At 40.7% G+C, this 20168-nt stretch overlaps 1 protein-coding gene and 1 long non-coding RNA gene across 7 annotated transcripts in view; one reads left to right on the top strand and one right to left on the bottom strand.

The window, feature by feature from the left end:
* Positions 1 to 11170, top strand: part of LOC149226215 (uncharacterized) — a 142908-nt gene extending 131738 nt beyond the window's left edge. For both annotated transcript variants that reach the window (XR_016247721.1, XR_016247720.1), the window contains 2 exons: positions 10238 to 10309; positions 10786 to 11170. This is a non-coding gene — a long non-coding RNA (uncharacterized LOC149226215). The remainder of the gene's footprint in view (positions 1 to 10237; positions 10310 to 10785) is intronic.
* The window catches only part of LOC149226214 (accelerated cell death 11-like), a 183726-nt gene that overhangs the window by 91913 nt on the left and 71645 nt on the right, over positions 1 to 20168 (bottom strand). For 3 of the 5 annotated variants that reach the window (XM_089377442.1, XM_089377446.1, XM_089377441.1), the window contains exon 3: positions 8808 to 8977. In XM_089377442.1, coding sequence (XP_089233568.1) covers positions 8808 to 8977 — 170 coding nt within the window. Of the gene's footprint in view, positions 1 to 8807; positions 8978 to 12585; positions 12976 to 20168 lie in introns of those variants that run through there. The other 2 variants (XM_089377443.1, XM_089377444.1) reach the window with 2 other exon arrangements.

Genomic DNA, 20168 nt, shown 5'->3' with positions numbered 1-20168 from the left:
ACACACAAGGAAGAGAAGTTCACATGTGGGAAGGAGGAGGACGCAGAAGGGCAAGGAAGGAGGACGCAGAAGTTGTAGCAAGACGTTTTGGACAGCGTTGACCAAGCGTTGACTTTTCAAGAGTGCGGTTTTGGTGTGGCAGCCTCTCCTAGGCAAGCCACAATTTTTGGCATGCAAACCGAGGAAATTTGACCTCTAGCTTAACTAGCATTGACTGCCCTAGTTTGGGGCAACAGGTTGACTTCAGTTGACTGTAGTTTGACTGCGTTTTTGGGGTTTTTTATGGGCTGCTTCTTTTTGCAGTTGGAGGACTATATGACCGGGAAATTAACCAATCATATTGAAGGTCAATTTCATCTTGTTTGACCAGATTTGACTTTGCTGGTTAGGGTTTGTTGTTGCTGTCATAAAATTACAGATTTATGTATTTGTACTATTTCTCTCTGCTAAACTATTGAAGACTAAAGAAGAATTGATCAAAGGGTTTCCCCACATTGGGGTTTGTCCTTGGCTAGCTGCCACATCTGGTGTCTCTTGTCTTGGCTTGTTTTATGTTGATCTATTAATGTTCTATCAGCATTTTACTTTATGTTTATGTGATTGCTAAACAGTGGCTAATAAGAAGAAATCGAATTAATCTGCACTAAGCATAAAACATACCATAAATTAACAGTTTCGCTGGTGTAAGAGGGGGGAAAATAGGAAGATGTCCTGGGGGGTAGAGAACTGTTGGTGGCAATGGGGAAGGCAATTGGTGGCAATTCCCTGGTTCTGCGTCTATATTCTTTGCCAGTTGGCTATTGCCTATGGCCGATGGGGGGATAACCTCATGTTGCCTGGTTTGGAAATGCCAGGCCCCTTAAACCGTGTTTGGTGTGAGGCTGACAGTAGCAGGCAAATGGGTGAGGGCAATGAGATGGAAGATGGGGGAAGGGGGGAGCAGTCGATAAGGTGCATGGGAGGCAAACCTTATAGTTGCAGACAAAGCAAGTGTTGGGTTAACCGGAATTCCTTTCGGGACTATGGCAAAGCCAGAGACCTTGATTGGAAAGCTAAATGGGAGCAAGTGAGAGGCAACGCTATTATTTCCTAGGCAGAGGGGGCAGGGGTCCCAATTTCTTCCTAGCATACAGTAAGGAGGAGGAGGGGAATGCGTGATTGGTTTAGGCAAGGGAAGGCTTACCTGAATGTGAACAGAAGTTGTTGGGTATGGAAAAGGGGAGCGACAACGGAAAGCTAGAACCAACCCCATTATAGGGTTCGGTCTGTGGACCACCCCAGCTCCAAGGTTGAGAGAGCAAGGGGAGAGGAGAAGCATGGAGTGGCTCATTGTGCTAGCAAAACAAAACAGGAAAGGTACCAAACTGCAGTGATTTGTTTTGGATTAACAAATTGTTGTTGTCACCAGGGCTCAGGAAATCTGGACATGGCTCGACCTGCGAGAGGATGAGGACGAGGACGAGAACGGAGAGGCTCGGTACCCAGAAAGGATAAGGAGCCAAGCACGTCGAAGCCCCGCAGGGGCAAGAAGTCGGTAGAACACCTTATCACTGAAGCGGCGGAGGCTTACCGTGAGGACACGGATGAAGAAATACGTAAACTATTAGAAGAGTAGGAGGAAGAAATAAAACAAGGTAGTGAGACATAGAAAGACATCAACAACTGGAGGACTTTAGTCCCGGACCCAGGCAACACCAGAGGATGAATTACGCAGTTCAAACAAACTCTATACCTCTATTGGTTGATGAAGAGTTTATTGGGCAAAGCAATGGAACAGATTTCTGTTGGAATGGCAGTGACACTCCAAGGTATGCTAAGTTACAAGCAAGATTTGTAGAAAATTCTCTTCCAGCTTCATAAACAAGACATCAGGTTGGATAGAATTGACCGCCACATCCCGTTCATACTAGAACTGAATGAGATGCCTGGAGCATCAATCAACAATCCGGCACCCATCGAATCTGCCTCGAAGGAGCAGAAGGGATAGTCACTTAACCATGCAGACTTTTGTTATATATGGATAGCTTTTAATTTCTGTTATGCAAATATAAGTTCAGATTGATATTTAGTATATGGACATGAAACAGAGACGTATCTAGCTTGGTTGGAGAGATTAAGACTTTACTATTTTTGGATGGCTTACAATGCGGATAGGTGGCTAACAGACTTGGTTTCCCTTCGGGGCAAGTTAAGGCCACCTAGCCAAGGTATGTGGTGTAAATTTGCCTTTGTTTAATAGAAAATGGAATGGACCTACCAACCTTAACAAAAAAAATATTGCACCATACAAGTATGAATTTCAAGTCTACATAGAATAAATTGCTATCATAAGAGGATATAACACTACCTCTGTGTAGGAAGACTCTAAACTAGTCTTCCTTCAGTCCAGAAGGGGTTGGGGCACTACCGAAAAAATAATGTTATCCCTTAATAAGCAACCTGAATGCATTATTTCTCATTTAAATCAGTTTCCACATCCCAAGAAGGTTTATAAAGAAGAATCTAGGAAAGCATTTTATGGAATAATAGAGGGTTTGTTTGTGCATTAAGCAGATCTCAAAAGGAGGCAGTCTCTTCCTAGTTCCTCTCCTCCCAATCATGACATCTTCAAGCCTCAGAAAGAAGACAACATGCCATTGCATCTGGAACTTCAGTCCATTGGAGGAAATAACATTGCTACAATACCATAAATATAGAGGACAAGATGTCGTGATAGAGTTTTAGATGAAACCTAGGTATAGTGAGTTTGATCCCAAGATATATCTACTCTAGATTCCTTTCATATATGCAATCCAAGTATCGGCATGCTCGAGCCCTCTTCAGAGTCAAATCATCAATGCAGAAGGAAGATAATGTCACTATAAAGCTACACTATTGATTTGGGGTAGCATCAGATGTGATCTAGCCATTACAATTGGTGGAGAGGCTAAGGCACATGAGATTTCCAAGACCAGAAATCGTTTTGAGAAATTCCATCCAGATGAGGAGTTATTAAAATATTTAATATTTTTAATGGGTTCCTAAGTCTAAACTTAGGAAAATAAAAATATTAATAGGTATTAATAAAGATAAGGATGAGAAGCTTCTAAGAGACGAGGATCAAGTCTGTTTTAATCTTAGCTATTGATTAAGGACTTAATCTCGATCGTTGATTCATCAACAGGAAAAGTATAAGAGAAGACTTGAGGGTCATTTGGAGATACACTAGCAGATACTCAGTATCCCAAGGAAAATCGATTCTCGGAGAGAAGGAGATCAATTTCAGAGGGAGAGTTACAGGGTGGAGGAAGAGGGGGGATGAGCAGCAGTCAGGGAACTTAGAAGAAGTGACGTAGGGACTCTGAGAGACAATGCAGAGGGAGATGCAAATCAGAGAGATGCAGGGATGACACAGAGAGGGACAAGAGTTGCGCAGAGCCACGCAGAATGATGCAGAGCTGACGCAGTAGAGAAAGGAAGCTCTCTAGGGTGTCGGAAGTCTCAAAGAAAAGTCTCAGGTGTTTTCTCCAGTGTCTATGTAAATTTTTCTGTAAAAGCGATTGTTGTTGAAGAATAATAAAACCCTGCTCTGCTGCACCAATTTTCCTGCATTGGGTTTTTCGGGAACAATTGTCCAAAAATAACTATGTTGATGGAATTGATTCTTGTGCATATATTTGTTTCTATATAATGGTGTGATATCCGCAGTGGAATTTATTTTAATATTTATTGAAGGAATTTCATAAATACCTTATTAGGAATAATAAGTAGGTGAAATAAATCAGTTGTTGTAGTAATAGAATTTATGTTTAGAAAATTTCACATGGTATCAGAGCAAAGATTCGGCGACAGGAAGGGAAAATCAATATGGGTCAAGAGCATGATGCAGAGGCATCAACTCAAGGAGACTCGTACAGATTTTCAAAAGAATGCACAAGAGACAGAAATCACGATTATTCTATGTTGGCTTCCAGATTGAAAGAAGCAGTTGCTTGCGTAGCAAGCTCTGCCTCCTCAGAGGTTTGGTATATAAATAGTGGAGCTTCCTAGCATATGACAGGAATCCGAGAATGTTTTTTCAGATTATCAAGAACAAAGTGAATTTTCAAATCACCATGGGGAATAAGGCAAAGTGTACTCCAGTAGGGAAAGGAACTGTAGTTTTTCAAACAGAAACAGGAGAGCGGTTCCGAGCTACCAATGCGCTGCATGTGCCAGGACTGGGGATGAACTTACTTTCCGTATCTCAATGTCAAAACAAGGGCTATGACGTTTTCTACATTAAGGAGAAAGTATATGTCAAACACTTGAGTTGGAAAAAGAATGTCTGGATCGGAATCAAAAGTAACAGGTTGTACAGATTGCAGCTAGAATCACCAATGGCACTGATAGGCAGTAATGGAGACAAGGATTTGAATGAACTATGGCACAAAAGGATGGGACATTTGCACCATGGGGCTCTGAGAATTCTCAAAAAAACTGTAACAAGAGTTCCAGATCTTAGTACTGAACGAGATGATGTATGCAGAGGGTGTGCTCTAGGCAAGTATGCCAAAGCAATGTTTCCAAGAAGTAACAATAGGGCCAAGAGTGTACTAGGATGGATACACTCAAACATTTGTAGACCGATGTCCACAAAAGCTCTTAGTGGTGTCGGAGACCATTCTAGGAAGACTTGGATCTACTTTCTGAAAACCAAAGATGAGGTTTTCGGTCGATTCAAAGAGTTTAAGGCTCAAGTGGAGAATCTGATAAGAAAGAAGATAAAAGTGTGCGCTCAGACAATGGTGGAGAGTATGTTGACAAGGACTTCACTGATTTTTGCGCCAGGGAGGGCATCAAAAGAGAGTGGACAGCTTCCTACAATCCGGAGCAGAATGGAAGAACAAGACTATTGTGGAAGCAATTAGGGCTATGTTGTATGATCAGGATATGCCAAAATTCCTGTGGGCAAAAACATGCAACACGACAGTCTATGTCCAGAATAGAACTCCTCATAGGGCGTTGGGCAAGATTACTCCATAAAAGGTCTTCACCGGGAAGACACCTGAAGTTAGTCATTTCAGGATATTTGGAGTTTAGCATCCTGTCGCATACCCAAGGAGAAGAGGAAGAAGTTAGATCAAACTACAGAGAAAGGATATCTTGTGGGATATAGCGAGAATGCTAAGGCATATAGGGTCTATCTTCCAAGGAGCAGGAAGGTAGTAGTTCAGCGAGATGTAAAGTTCATGGAGGATAGAGCTTTTAGGAAATCTCGAGAAATGTCTTCCGAGGAGCAGTCAAAAAATGAGTCGTTGGTCAGACCACTTCAACCAGCGGAAGCTAGTACCAACAATTCTCCTCCAAAACAAGAGGAATCACAAGAAGAGGAAGAGCTGCCAGATGCGCCTACTACCAGAGGAAGAACAAGTCAGGAACTCCGACAGATTCTGCGGGATGCAGAAGAATTCGTTGGTGCACCTAAGAACAATAAAAGGGAGCGAAGACAGCCAGACAAATACCAAGCCTTAGTAGCTCAGGTTGGGGAACCCTCCAGATTTCAGGAGGTCGTTCAACATCAAGTATGGGTGGATGTGATGGTGGAGGAATAAAACTCTATAATGGTGAATGATGTCTGAGAAGTGGTGCCTAGGCCTCAGGATAGATCAATGGTAGGTTCGAAATGGATCTACAAGATCAAATATGCTACAGACGACAGTGAGGAGAAATACAAAGCCAAGCTTATGGCTAAGAGGTATGCTCAAAAGGATGGAACAAACTATGAAGAGACCTTCTTCCTAGTAACCAGGTATACCTCTATTAGAACCGTGATATCCCTTGCGGCTCAAATGGGGTGGGAGATTCATCAGATGGATGTCAAGACGACATTCTTGAACGGGGCAATAGAAGACGAAGTATACATTGAACAGCCAGAAGGCTTTGAGACACATGAGAAGAAATCTCATGTATGCAGATTAAAGAAAGCCTTGTATGGGCTTAAACAGACACCTAAAGCATGGTATGGTCGAATTGATGGCTACTTGCAAAAGATGGGGTTTGTCAAGAGTGATGCAGATCCCAATCTATACTATCTGGTTATAGAGAATGAGCCTCTAGTCCTAGTATTATATGTGGATGATCTCTTCCTGATAGGATCATCCAGGCTCATCGAGGATTGCAAGAAGAATCTAGCCATAGAATTCGACATGAAGGATTTGGGAAAGATGCATTATTTCCTGGGGTTGGAAGTTTGGCAGTAGAAGGGTGAAATCTTCCTTGGGCAAGGGAGATATGCTACAGAAATCCTGAAGAGATTCAGGGTGCAGAACTCTAGGCCTATGGCTACTCCAATGATCACCAACTGGAAGAAAATTGATGCATTGGAAGACAAAGATGTTGATCCCACCTTGTACAGGCAACTCATAGGATCCCTGATGTATCTGGTCAATACCAGGCCAAACATTTGTTACGCTGTCAACACCCTCAGTCAGTTCATGGTGGAAACTACGAGGGCGCATTAGGCAATCGGCAAACAAGTTCTCAGGTATATACAAGGAACAGTCAAGCATGGACTATTGTACACCAGAGGCAATGACATCAGGCTGAGTGGATTCACTGACGCAGATTGGGCTGGAAGTTCAGTAGATCGGAAAAGTACCATTGGGCACTGTTTCAACATTGGATCGGGGGTGACTTCTTGGTGCAATAGGAAACAAAAATCCGTAGCTTTAAGCTGAACAGAAGAAGAATATATAGCCGCTAGCACAGCTTCGTGCGAAGCCATATGACTTAGAAAATTGCTTGTGAACCTATTCAATAGAAGGATGGAAGCGACCAGGATCATGTGTGATAATCAGAGTTGTATCAAGCTCTCTGAGAATCCAGTGTTTCATGATTGGTCAAAGCACATTGATATCAGGTGTCACTTTGTCAGAGACTGTGTCCAACGAGGAGCAGTACAGTTGAGCTACACTCCTAGAGGAGAAAATGTCGCAGACATCCTCACCAAGGCTCTAGGAAGAACAAAGTTGGTTCATTTCAGGGAGAAGGTGGGGATGGTAAAGAATCCATTTCAATAATAGATAAGTATCAGAAGTTGCAATGCAGTGGCAGTGCTATGGACAGCATGTTGAGAGGGAGCTGCATTACAAATGTAGTAGTGGTAGTGGCAGAGCCATGGGCAGCAATACAGGAAGCAACAATGCAGTGGATGTAGGGCAGCAGGCCCAGCATCAACACAGGTATCGGTGCGGAAGGATCAGTGTGATGTTCAGTGGTGGAGCATTACTAAAGCACATTCCTTGCTAAGAGGGAGTGTTGATTTGAGGTAGCATCGGATGTGCTCTAGCCATGAAAATTGGTGGAGAGGCTAAGGCACATGAGATCTCCAAAACCCAAAAATCGTTTTGAGAAATTCCATCCAGACGAGGAGTTATTAAAATAATTAATATTTTTAATGGGTTCCTAAGTCTAATCTTAGGAAAATAAAAATATTAATGGGTATTAATAAAGATAAGGATGAGAAGCTTCTAAGATACGAGGATCAAGCCTGTTTTAATCTTAGCCGTTGATTAGGGACTTAATCTCGACCGTTGATTCATCAACAGGAAAAGTATAAGAGAAGACTAGAGGGTCATTTGGAGATACACTAGCAGATACTCAATATCCCAAGGAAAATCGATTCTCGGAGAGAAGGAGATTGATTTCGGAGGGAGAGTTGCAGGGTGGAGGAAGAAGGGGGATGAGCAGCAGTCAGGGAACTCAAAAGAAGTGACACAGGGACTCCAAGAGACAGCACAAAGGGAGACGCAGGGATGACGTAGAGAGGGCCTAGAGCTGCATAGAGCCACACAGAATGACGCAAGGCTGACGCAGTAGAGGAAGGAAGCTCTCTAGGGTGTCGAAAAGTCTCGAAGAAAAGTCTCAGGTGTTTTCTCCCAATGTCTATGTAAATTTTTTTGTAAAAGCGATTGTTGCTGAAGAATAATAAAAACCCTCCTCTGCTGCACCGGTTTTCCCGCATTGGGTTTTTCCAGGGAAAATTGTCCAAAAATAATTGTGTTGATGTGATTGATTCTTGTGCATATATTTGTCTCTATATAATGGTGTGATATTTGTAGTGGAATTTATTTTTATATTTACTTAAGGGATTTCATAAATAACTTCTTAAGAATAATAAGTAGGTGAAATAAATCAGTTGATGCAGTAATAGAATTTCTGTTTAGAAATTTTCACATACACAAACCTCTAGGTCCACCCTACATGTCATGCATAAGTGTCAGCATGCTTGAGCCCCCTTCGAAGTCAAATCATCAGTGCAAAAGGGAAGGAAAAGGTCACTACAAAGCTACAACAACCACCCGGTCCAGCCTACATGGCATGTATTAAAAAACCTGTTCTCTCATAGTTTCATCCTTCTTTGCATACTTGAAGTCCAGACCAGACAAAAGATGTGGTCTTTTCTTGTTTCAATAGCGCTATTGTGGCCTAGGTGTAATGAATTCAAAAGAAGGCCGATAACTCCATGTCAATGTTCCAGCTGATCCACAATGAAGAATAAAGTAGGTAAATACGACAAATTTTCCCTTCCATCAAGCGTAGCAGAAGACCATCATAATTCACCATACCCTTCGAATGAAGATAATCTCCATCTGTTTATAAATATACATAAATTCACTTCTAAGCATTAACTCTATTACAATCTTGTCTACTGTAAAGGAGCCAAGTTCCAACATATTGAGGATCCTGGTTACATTGTATTTAATCGGGTTTCACAACCTGTAGAATATTCTCCAATTTGAATGAAGAGAAAATGGGAAAAGTAAAAATTGTATATGAAGGCATACCCTGTAACAAGTAGTTTTTCAAATAACACTTTGACCATGTCCAGCCCTCGCTTGACTAAAAGCAAGTTCTGGGAATAGCTACCATCCCTCATGGAACCAGATTTGATGTCCAATTCCATTAATGCTTGTAAAGTTGCAGAAGAACTCGATGCTTCTGTCAAAGATTGGATCTGCATCAATTTTCCAAAATATTCAAATTGATATCTATTAATCTGCAGCACTATTCCTCAGTATGTTTTTACTTACACAGATTCCAAAAAACATGCATACAACTATTTTTCTTTTGTTCTACTTCGACCCAGTTTGTTCCCCTTTATGCATAGCAGTAAAACATGATAAATATGGTAGCTGACAGTTAGTTGTCCTATTATAATTTAGAAGTGACAACAGAAATGATGTCATTTTGATATGCAGTGAACAGAAATTAATAACTTGGCATCCAGATACCAGGGAATTTCGAGCTCTCTTCAAGTCCTAGAAAAGTGTATAATGTGACCAGAGACCTTATTATAAGCAGGCATTCTACTTTTAAACAGAGTGCAATCTTCTGGAAACGACAACCAAGAAACAGATACATAAGATGCTTCCCGACTTTTGCTTCCCTTTACTTTTTATGGTTTAAAACATACCAACATTTAGCCGAAGTGTCTGTCAATTAAAGAAATCAGTCCTTTGTACAAGCTACATTCTACCGATACCATTGCTTGTTTCACATCCCCAATCATGACACCTTACACCTGCGAAGGTAGTGAATTGTTATTCCTCAGTGAGTCCTCACTTACATAAGCTAATATTGTGTGTTACCCCCGCTACTTGTCACTTATAGTTAAAAAAACAGTGAAATCGAAAAGAGCATGAAACAAACAAATGAACGTTTATGCTTTTCTCGAAATTTTTAAATATATATGAACCATAGTAGGCGACACAGTTAATATTTACTGCCAAGCTGCAGGATATGATTAAGTGTTAAATCAAGTGCATTTTCTTTACAAAGACCTGGGTTCAATCCTCCTGGACAGGATGCCATTGCGCCAATGCGTTCATTTTGTTTTGATATCAACTTATCTTGTGATATGCGAAAGAGTTAATGAATCTAGGTCATTTGACCGAGGCAGGCAAGTGAGGCCAATTGTAATTCCTGGTGATTTTGGTTGGACAGATATCCCTTAGATCTAAGCGAAATGTTTCCACAGCCCACATGGACCGGAACAAAAGAGTCTCTAACCAACTTAATTATCAGACCTCCCCCTTCAACTTTCAATTGAGGATTTCATTATATACTTCTTGCTAAGTGTACTTTTTATATGCTTATTGCTAAGCATACTTAATGTACTTTCGTTTCTAATCGGGCATAATTCAATCTCATATTGACTACAAGTTGTAGTTTTCCTTAGATTTTACTGACAGAGTCGTGGAAAGCTATGTTACAGGAACGGAAACGAAAAGCAGGAAATGAGGACGCAGCGAGAAATGGTGCTAGAGGGTTTTGGGAGATAAGAAAGGTGAATCGACTTTCTTTCCAGCGTATATTATGAATATAAAATTAAGTAGCAGTGTACTAGACTCATGAGGTTTAGACACACCTTAATTGGTTTCTTTTTGTGGGTTTAGTCCTACCAGTGCTCGGCTTCAAATCTATCTCATGGGATGGGTGGAGGCTCATGAGAGAGGTGGAGGCTCCAGAGAGGATGAGAGGGGTAGAGGATGGGAGTCATTTTTGGGAATTAAACTATGTAAATGGTGTTGGGTCTTGAAATCGTCATTCATTCCATTACACTTTTATTATTATGTCCATTATGTCACTTCCACTTCACCTCAATTTCACTATTATGTCATTACATTCATCTCACTTTCATTATCATTGAGCCACATTTACGTTTTTCTAAACTTTATTAATTCTTAGCCTTTTTAAATAAATTTGTGGTTAAAAAATAGAAAATAATGTGCATATGTTTATTGAGATTGTTGACATGTATAGGTCAAAAGGAGGCTTCTAGAAGACCTTAATGTAACACTCTAAGGCCAAATTCGAATTTGAGTGGAGAGAATCATGGAATCATGAGGATATGTGTCACATCTCCTAATCGTATTGAAACTCTAATAAGACGTGTCTTATCAGTTCCTATTTTAATTAGGGCTCTAGACGTAGAGGGAAAGATTCATGGACTCTCATTAATGAGATGACTTCTCATCCTTTTGAATAAATAAGAGATCTCTCTCCTTCATTTGTTAGTTGAGCTTAGCTTTTTAGTTCTTAAGCTTGTAGCTTTTTGGTAGCTCTTTAGCTTGGAGTTTGTAGTTCTTCCTTGATGGCTTTGGAAAGCTTTGGAAAACCTTGTTGTACTTTGTAATTTTGAAGAATTTGAATAAAGTTTTGATGTTCTCAACATGGAAGGAGATGTGAAGTAGATGTTAAGGTAGAGTAGATTTTGTTTTGTAGTTTTGTTTTGATTTCATTCAAGTATGTCATTTGATTGCTTTCAAGTTTGATAAATTAGAGTTTCCATTCATGCAAGTGTGTTCAACCGGTTGATTGTAGATTAGTTTTCTTTACATATTTCTTGTATTTGCTTATTAGATTAGTGTCTTATGCTATATGATGATATTTCTTGAGTTTTTAGCTTAATACCGTTTTAGAAGTTAATTGGCGAAATATTGTGATTATAGGTGAGATGATTGGCGTTGATTTTCATTAGTGTGCAATTAAATAGTTTAGATGTCATTTCTTTCATGCTATACGATGATATTTCCAGAGCCTTTAGCTTAACACCATTTTAAAAGTTAATTGGCGAAATATTGTCATTATAGGTGAGATAATTGGCTTTGCTTTTCATTAGTGTGAAATTAGATAATTTAGATGTCATTTCTTTCATGCCATATGATGATATTTCCGAAGCTTTTAACTTAACACCGATTTAGAAGTTAATTGGCGAAATGTTGTGATTATAGATGAGATTATTGACTAACCATTAAAAGCAGTTTCAAGTTTTTACTTTTTAATTGCAGTGGTTTTATTTTTGCTTTCTTGGATTTCATTTAGCTGTTATCATTCTTGCTTTCATTTCATAAACATTTTGCCGGCTTAGATTAAAGTTTTGATTTGTCTCATTTTCTCCTTTCTTTAGAAATCAGGGTTTAACATTAGAAGTCATTAGATTTAACTGTCCATTAACATTTAGAGATTTCACCTAGAAACATAGCTTTTCTTTTTTAGATTAAACATAAGAAACAAAACCCCCCAAAAACAACAAAAAAACTATAAAACAATTAAATTAGAAAAAGCGTTAACTAAACACATATGGTGCACCACACTTCATCAATTTACGATACCCAGACTGATAATTTATGTAGAGCAATTTACACATATGGTGCACCACACTTCATCAATTTACGATACCCAGACTGATAATTTATGTAGAGCAATTTAGGACACTAAATTGACTAGACAAGTGGTATTTTATTTAATATCCTATCGTAGTGATAGTGATAAACAAATAGTTGAGTTAAAGAAAATACAGCGATAGTGTACTAATATAGGCTCAGGACAATGATGGGAACGGAATCGTTTAGTCTAACAGCCAGCGGGTGTTAAGTGGGTGGCCATGGGATCGATTCCCATAAAGCCAACAGGGTCATGAAACACACAACCACAATCATTCAAAATTACCTAAAAACTTAAATCGGCCAACAACGCATGTTTTCAGATTTTTCTTACTAATTAAAATGTGAATCAGTTATACTCAATATATCAAAAGCAAAGCAGTGTACTGAGTTATACCATGCCAACAAAGTCCTTTTCTGCAAATTTGAAGGCGACCCCCAGGCACCCAAAAAGCACTGACACACGGAAACAAGCATGACAAAAAGGGACCAGTTGAATATCACCATTGCCCGACTTAAGAGCCAAAGCCAATTCCTCAAATGCTACTGCCATCTGCCTTAGGGGCATGTTCGTCTGGGTGTTTGCCGCCATGGTTCTCTAATTGGGCTTGCGCTGGCAACATGTAACTTCTTATGCAATATTATATCTTAAAAAGACGATGCAGGGTGATGGAGGGAAACTTTTTATGCAAAATTATATCCTAAAAACACAATGCAGGGTGATGGAGGGAATGCTTGTGCAATTGCTGGAGAACTCACATAACCTTTAGAGAGGAGTCGAGTTGGTAGCACAATTACCTTTAACCTGTAGTTTAATAGCAGCGTTAAGAACACCATTGAGTTGTTTAGTATCGGGACTAGGGAGAATCATGGCATCTTAACTTTTTCTTTATCTTTATGACATCCAGTCAGCTCGAAAATCGGCATCAATGAGACATAATCAGCGCCAGCATAAATGTTCTTACTTCGTGCTTACCTTTTTCTATTGTATCTGACTGTTGTAAATCACTACAATGTATTAGGATTTGCTATGATAATCGTTTTATGGAGAAAATATACTATAGTGTTGATAGGTACTTTACACTTTATTTAAAAGGAAAAATATGGCATCTTAACTTCTTATTTTTTATTTTTATGACATCCAGTCAGCCCGGGAATCAGCATCAATGAGACATAATCAGCACCAGCATAAATGTTCTTACTTCATGCTTACCTTTTTCTATTGTATCTGACTGTTGTAAATCACTACAATGTATTAGGATTTGCTATGATGATCGCTTTTATGGAGAAAAGATACTATAGTGTTGATAGGTACTTTACACTCTTATTTAAAAGGAAAAATATTAATATATTGAGAGTTATTATTATAATGATAATCATAATAACAAAAAAATAGCATTGAGAGGCATTTTACACATAATAAATTAAATTTTACACATAATAAATATTTTAATGTTAAAATATTTTGATACATAGGAAACAATTAAGTATAATTTAGTCTAGTGTATAGTTAGGTAAAGTGTGTTTCTTTGGTATGTATTTTTCGTAATTTACAATTTGATGGTCACGATATGTTTTAAATATAAAGTGATCTGATGGTTCATTATCTCCTTGGTGTTATCGATACTTGATTTGTGGATTGGTCCATGATCTCTATTTAAAGAGCATGGAGGGTCATTTTTCCGTTGACCATTTATGAGATAAACTTATGTAAATTTTCTTTTTTTTTATTATTAATAATACTGTCTGAAGTGGCTGCGTTGGCTGAGGCCGTGGATTGTTTCCCTCTTTGAGTGTTTTAACCACGTCAAGAATATTGGTGTACTGATTTGTGATTTGTTTGTGAGGAGTGTCCTTTGGTGTTCAATCTAAGGAACTTACCATGTAAATTCCTACATTTAATATATAAACAAGAGCTCCATAATATCTAGTGCCTGTCACTTAGTTTAATTATAGCTAAATTAAAGTAGAAAACGATAAAAATACAAAGATTTAAAATTTTAAAATGTTATAATTACATTAATTTTTAACTGTAATTAAATGCATTATTACATTTTATAAATTAACATTATATGTATTGCAACATAGAAATAATTATTAATAGTTTACATTTGACTTTTTTTATAGTTTTTGGATATGATCTTATGAAAATCTTATTATGAGACCTAGGTGTAGAGGTCCTATCATAAATTTCTATTATACCTTAGTTTGTGAATATGGGAAATTTTATATTTATTCGTATTACCAACATCTTATTATTTTGAATATCATTAATTCATTAATAGTGTAAAATCTATCATATGTGGTTAAATTCGCACAAAAAAACTAAAATGACATCTACCCCTTAAAAATATAATGTAAAAATAAAAATAGATCTCTCACATACCATTAATACATTTTTTTTACTTACATATGTGATTTTAAATAATCATTTTAAATTATATAGGTAATTTTAAATAATATATATTTTTATTAGGTTGTATTAATCATTAACCATTTTTATAAATAGGGATATAAAATGATTATACTCATTAGCAATAATTTTATGACCTTCCCAAAACAAATTGTACCATAAATGTCCATCCTACACCTTGATGTGATCTATGTACTTAATTAATAGAGGTAATGGGCACATTAATAGAGGCAAAGGGTAATAACATGTTCAATTTGAGAGCTAATCAAATTGAACATAAATAAATTATATTATTTTTAAAAAATCATATATTCCAATGTGTAATGTTATACTATAGATTTTTTTGCAATATTTTTTTCTCAAACCCAAACTAGTATGGATTTATCCAAAACCCATTGCAATATCCACTGCCTTGTGGAATAATAATATATATTTTTTAATTTTTTATAATTTAGGTATATTATATTATATTAAATGCTAATTATACATATGAAAAAGTATAGAGATTTTATTTTTATTTTTTTATTTTATTTTATTTTGCCTCCTCGAGCTCTGCAACCTTTTGTGTGCACTCATGGGCTGTCATTGGCCACGTTAGGGCTGCACCTCCTCTACCATGGATGAGCTGGGCTTGTCCCAGGCTCCCCCCATCTTCCTACCGTCCTCCTCTACTGTTGAAGATGCCGTGTTCAAGACCCTTCTTGTAAGGACCTGCGGTTCTTACCACACGCTCCGGCATGAAGTGCGACCTGCGACGGTGAAAAGTGTGAGCTCTTTGGAGGATGCAATGTGTTATGCACATATGTATGAGGAGGACAGCACGTTTATATGGTGGATAGCATGTATGGAGGCCGACATGTGGTTTAGGGGCTTATGCGATGAAGTGTGGGTGCAGGGAGGTCGGCTGGGCAAGCCACCACGACACCCTACACTTGATATAAGTTGGAGAATGTGTGGAGGTATTCTATCATCGCAACGCGCTCAATACATCTTCACTCATGTAAAGAGGCGCAGATCTGCAGTGCGCAAGTCTAAGAGGGGGAAGGTGCAGATTTAAGGATGCGCCCGTTCTTGGGCGGTCGTGCACGGTGAAGCGCGGTTGTGGGTGAAGGTGCGGGCAGGAGCGCCCGGCAGTTGGGTGAGGGCGTGCATGGGTGTGTGGCACCCGGGTTATGCGACGGGGTGCCCGACGGTGAAAACAGAGGAGCGCCCGATTTGTGCGAAGGCTTTGCGTGGGTGTCTTGGCGACTCAGGGGAGTGCCCGCCCATCGTGCAAGTGTGCACGGAGACTTGTTGGTGTGTTGGGTTGTGAACGCGAGTGTGTCTCGGGTAGAGGTGCCTGTGTGTGGAAACTTGGAGGCGTGCCCAAGTTGGGCAAACGACACGACCGTGAAACGAAGGTTGGAACCAGAGGTCGTAGAGTTGGGCAGGCGGTACTACGTGCTGTTCACATGATTTGGGCATTTGCCAAGAGTTGGCAAGCGGGACTGCATGTGGGCAGGTGTACACGGTTTGGGCGTTTGCGACCAAACGAAGAGCGAACCGACAAAGACATGCGACGAGGTGAACGACGGGTTAGTGAGTCGTGCGGCGACCGTGCGGAGGTGCCGACGAGCTAGGCAACCAAGTTTGCCAAAGTTGAAAATTTGGCTAAGTATAATTTGGGGTTTCCCAAGGACTTAGTCTGTACTTTGTAAAAGTGGAAAAATTATATACATTGATATTCGGGCAGACTCATATTGCAAGGAGTTGCCCCTCCCTTTATACTGTTGTGTATTTCTCTTGTATAATGTTGTTGATAATGAATGTGTATGGGTATTCATTGGTATAAAGGAACACATAATAATACTTGGTAACGAAAATAAAACTAAGTATGGAATGTTAAGGCGTAGTCCACGAACATAAGTATTGATGAAAAGAAAGTGTTCGGTGGTGCTGCACCTCACTATAAGCGGTTGAAAGACTACCGCAGGTGTAGGGGCGTGACAGTTGGTATCAGAGCAGCTAATTCGGGCATTGAACGTTGAAGCTGCTACACAACTTCACCGAAGTGAAGTTGGTATCAAAGCTCGGTTGGAGCTGGTGAGCAAGGTTGCTCGTGACGAAGTAACAGTGGAAGCAGGTACTTGCAGGTGAGGGAAGTTGGTTTCACGTACAAGTGGAACAAGGGCTAGTTCATGGTTGCAGGTAACTTGGTGAAACTGGTGAATGGTGAAACATGTTTAGCAGAGGTGAAGCTTAGTGCTTGGGCCAAGCTGAACGACAAGACATGGCAGGTTTGGAAGAATGCGAAGGGAAGCTCTTGCTTACCTTATACAGGTTGAAGCAGTTGAAAGAAGAGAATCCCTGAATTCGAAAGGAACTTGAAGTCTTGGAAAAGAATGTTGAAGATGAACTTCTTCAACTTGGTTGGACAATGGAGCAAGATGAAGTTGCAGATTGTGCTATCAAGGAAGAGGAAGTGATGATAGTTGAAGATGTTGCAGATGTGACAACGATGGAGGATGAACTTGAGATTGATCAAGTTGGACCAGGATCGTGCGGTTTGCAGACATGGATGAATGAGGATACTCATTTGGAGGAACCTCATGATGATGATGAAGAGCAAGGATTGTTGATTGTTGCAGGACTTGTTGGGGTTGTTTGTGACCTTATGATGAAAGGTGCAAAGGCCCGTGACAAGGGAGGAACATGATGATCGTTGCGGATGAATGGGTCATGCTTTAGTCACATTGGCTAAGTGCCCGGCATGACTCGTGGATAGATTGAAGGGCATACACTTGAGATATGATGATGCTTGGGTGGACTTCTCATGGCCTAGACCAAGAGCAAGTCTTGGTGGAACCTTTAGTGGGGGAGCTATGATGGAAGGGACTCGTGATGATGATATGGTTAGGTGACTGAGTTCACTAGACCGAAGATTGCAGACTTGGATGAGGATGACCGATTGTTGTGATGGGTCTACTTGGTTGGACTACATGGGCAACTTAGTCATGGACATCAGGTTGGAGACATGGAGCATGGCAGTCTTGTGCAGGGACATTATGCAAGAGCACTTGTAAAAGTGTCACTTATGGGCATCCAATGAGGAGTGCCAAGGCAAAGATGTTGTGCAGATGGATTTGCTAGTGTGACATGGAGACTTATTACTTATGAGCCGATGGAGAGGTTGTGCACTCTTGTACAGCAAGGCCATGGACTTGGATGGAGTTGTGAGCAGGTTATGGAGCATTCCTACTACATGGAGAGCTGAGGCATCTTGCAGAGACCTTTGGACCGAGACTTGTATGCTTGCTAGGATGTTGGTTAGGGATGACTTATGGAGCTCATGATGACATGAGATTGTTGTGATTGTTGGGGGACTTCATATATGATGGACTTGGAGACACTTTGGAGTGATGGAGTTACAACGATGATGATGCCTTGGTGACTACACTTGGGCATGGGTTGAGCCGAGACTCAACTACTTTTGACACATGGGAGCTGATTGATCTATGATCATGGGCAGCACATGGATAGATGAGACAGGTGCATACTTGTTTCTATGGCAGACTTGAGGGATGGTACATTGCAGATATGATGGAGGTTGCTTCATGGACCTGAATGTGGCACACCAAGAGTTGAAGATTGATGAGATGATCTCTACGTATGGAGGAGATACACATATAGATGATGTTGGGATAGATGTGGCTGATTTCATGTAGCGCATTGACACCAAACATCATGGACAACATGTTGCAGATGAGATGAGGGCTACTTCATGGACCTAAGCATGGCTTACACTTATATGGAGATGGATTCTTGATCGAGTTGAGGATGTGGCAGGATGTTTTGAGAAACAACTGATGGTGGCATGAGGATGTGCATTCTCATGGTTTGGGCGTGACGGTTGGATTAGCTACCCAACTAGTTCAGACATGGGGGTTAACAGTGTGCAGAGATGTGTTAGCATTGTGTTGGAGTATCATGGCAATAGTTCACATGATGACACATGATGAGGTCAACACGAGATGTTGCAGTGGGCATGTAGCTTGGATGGAGGGACTAGCCTTCCATGATGGAGAGCAGCATGTGGAGATTGTGATAGGGTGGTCGATGATCATGAATTGAGATGATTTCTGATGTATGACATACTAATGAGGTGTATACCTTGGTATGGTGATCTTGGTGACAGATGGTTGCCGAGGCGAGACATGATGGAGATAGTGGTTCTACATATGTTGCAGAGATGGTTGTAGTATGTGGAGGAGTTGACATCATGGATATTGATGATCTTGGTGGATGGTTACCAAGATGATATGTTGTCGAGGATGACAACAACTTCAGGTGGAGGAGGATGTAAGGACCTGCGGTTCTTACCACACGCTCCGGCATGAAGTGCGACCTGCGACGGTGAAAAGTGCGAGCTCTTTGGAGGATGCAATGTGTTATGCGCATATGTATGAGGAGGACATCACGTTTATATGGCGGATAGCATGTATGGAGACCGACATCTAGTTTAGGGGCTTATGCGATGAAGTGTGGGCGTAGGGAGTTTGGCTGGGCAAGCCACCACCACGCCCTACACTTGATATAAGTTGGAGAATGCGTGGAGGTATTCTATCATCGCAACTCGCTCAATACATCTTCGCTCATGTGGAGAGGCGTAGATCTGCAGTGCGCAAGTCTAAGAGGGGGAAGGCGCAGATTTAAGGATGCGCCCGCTCTTGGGCGGTCGTGCACGGTGAAGTGCAGTTGTGGGTGAAGGTGCGGGCAGGAGCGCTCAGCAGTTGGGTGAGGGCATGCACGGGTGTGTGGCGCCCGGGTTATGCGACGGGGTGCCCGACGGTGAAAACGGAGGAGCGCTCGATTTGTGCGAAGGCTTGGCGTGGGTGTCTTGGCGACTCGGGTGAGCGCCCGCCCATCGTGCAAGTGTGCACGGAGACTTGTTGGTGTGTTGGGTTGTGAACGGGAGTGTGTCTCAGGTAGAGGCACCCGTGTGTGGCGACTTGGAGGTGCGCCCAAGTTGGGCAAACGACATGACCGCGAAACGAAGGTTGGAACCGGAGGTCGTAGAGTTGGGCAAATAGTACTACGTGCTGTTCACACGATTTGGGCATTTGCCAAGAGTTGGCAAGTGGGACTGCGTGTGGGCAGGTGTACATGGTTTGGGCGTTTGCGACCAAACGAAGAGCGAACCGGCAAAGACATGCGACGAGGTGAACGACGGGTTGGTGAGTCGTGCGGCGACCGTGCGGAGGTGCCGACGAGCTGGGCAACCAAGTTTGCCGAAGTTGGAAATTTGGCTAAGTATAATTTGGGGTTTCCCAAGGACTTAGTCTATACTTTGTAAAAGTGGAAAAATTATATATATTGATATTCGGGCAGACTCATATTACAAGGAGTTGCCCCTCCCTTTATACTGTTGTGCATTTCTCTTGTATAATGTTGTTGATAATGAATGTGTATGGGTATTCATTGGTATAAAGGAACACATAATAATACTTGGTAACGAAAATAAAACTAAGTATGGAATGTTAAGGCGTAGTCCACGAACATAAGTATTGGTGAAAAGAAAGTGTTCGGTG

Source organism: Pinus tabuliformis, chromosome J (genome assembly GCF_031772625.1).
Source record: "Pinus tabuliformis cultivar Carrire ecotype Pingquan chromosome J, CPIR1, whole genome shotgun sequence".
NCBI lineage: Eukaryota > Viridiplantae > Streptophyta > Pinopsida > Pinales > Pinaceae > Pinus > Pinus tabuliformis.
Note: the sequence above shows the minus strand (reverse complement) of the source record. Positions and strands in the feature narration are given on the sequence as shown.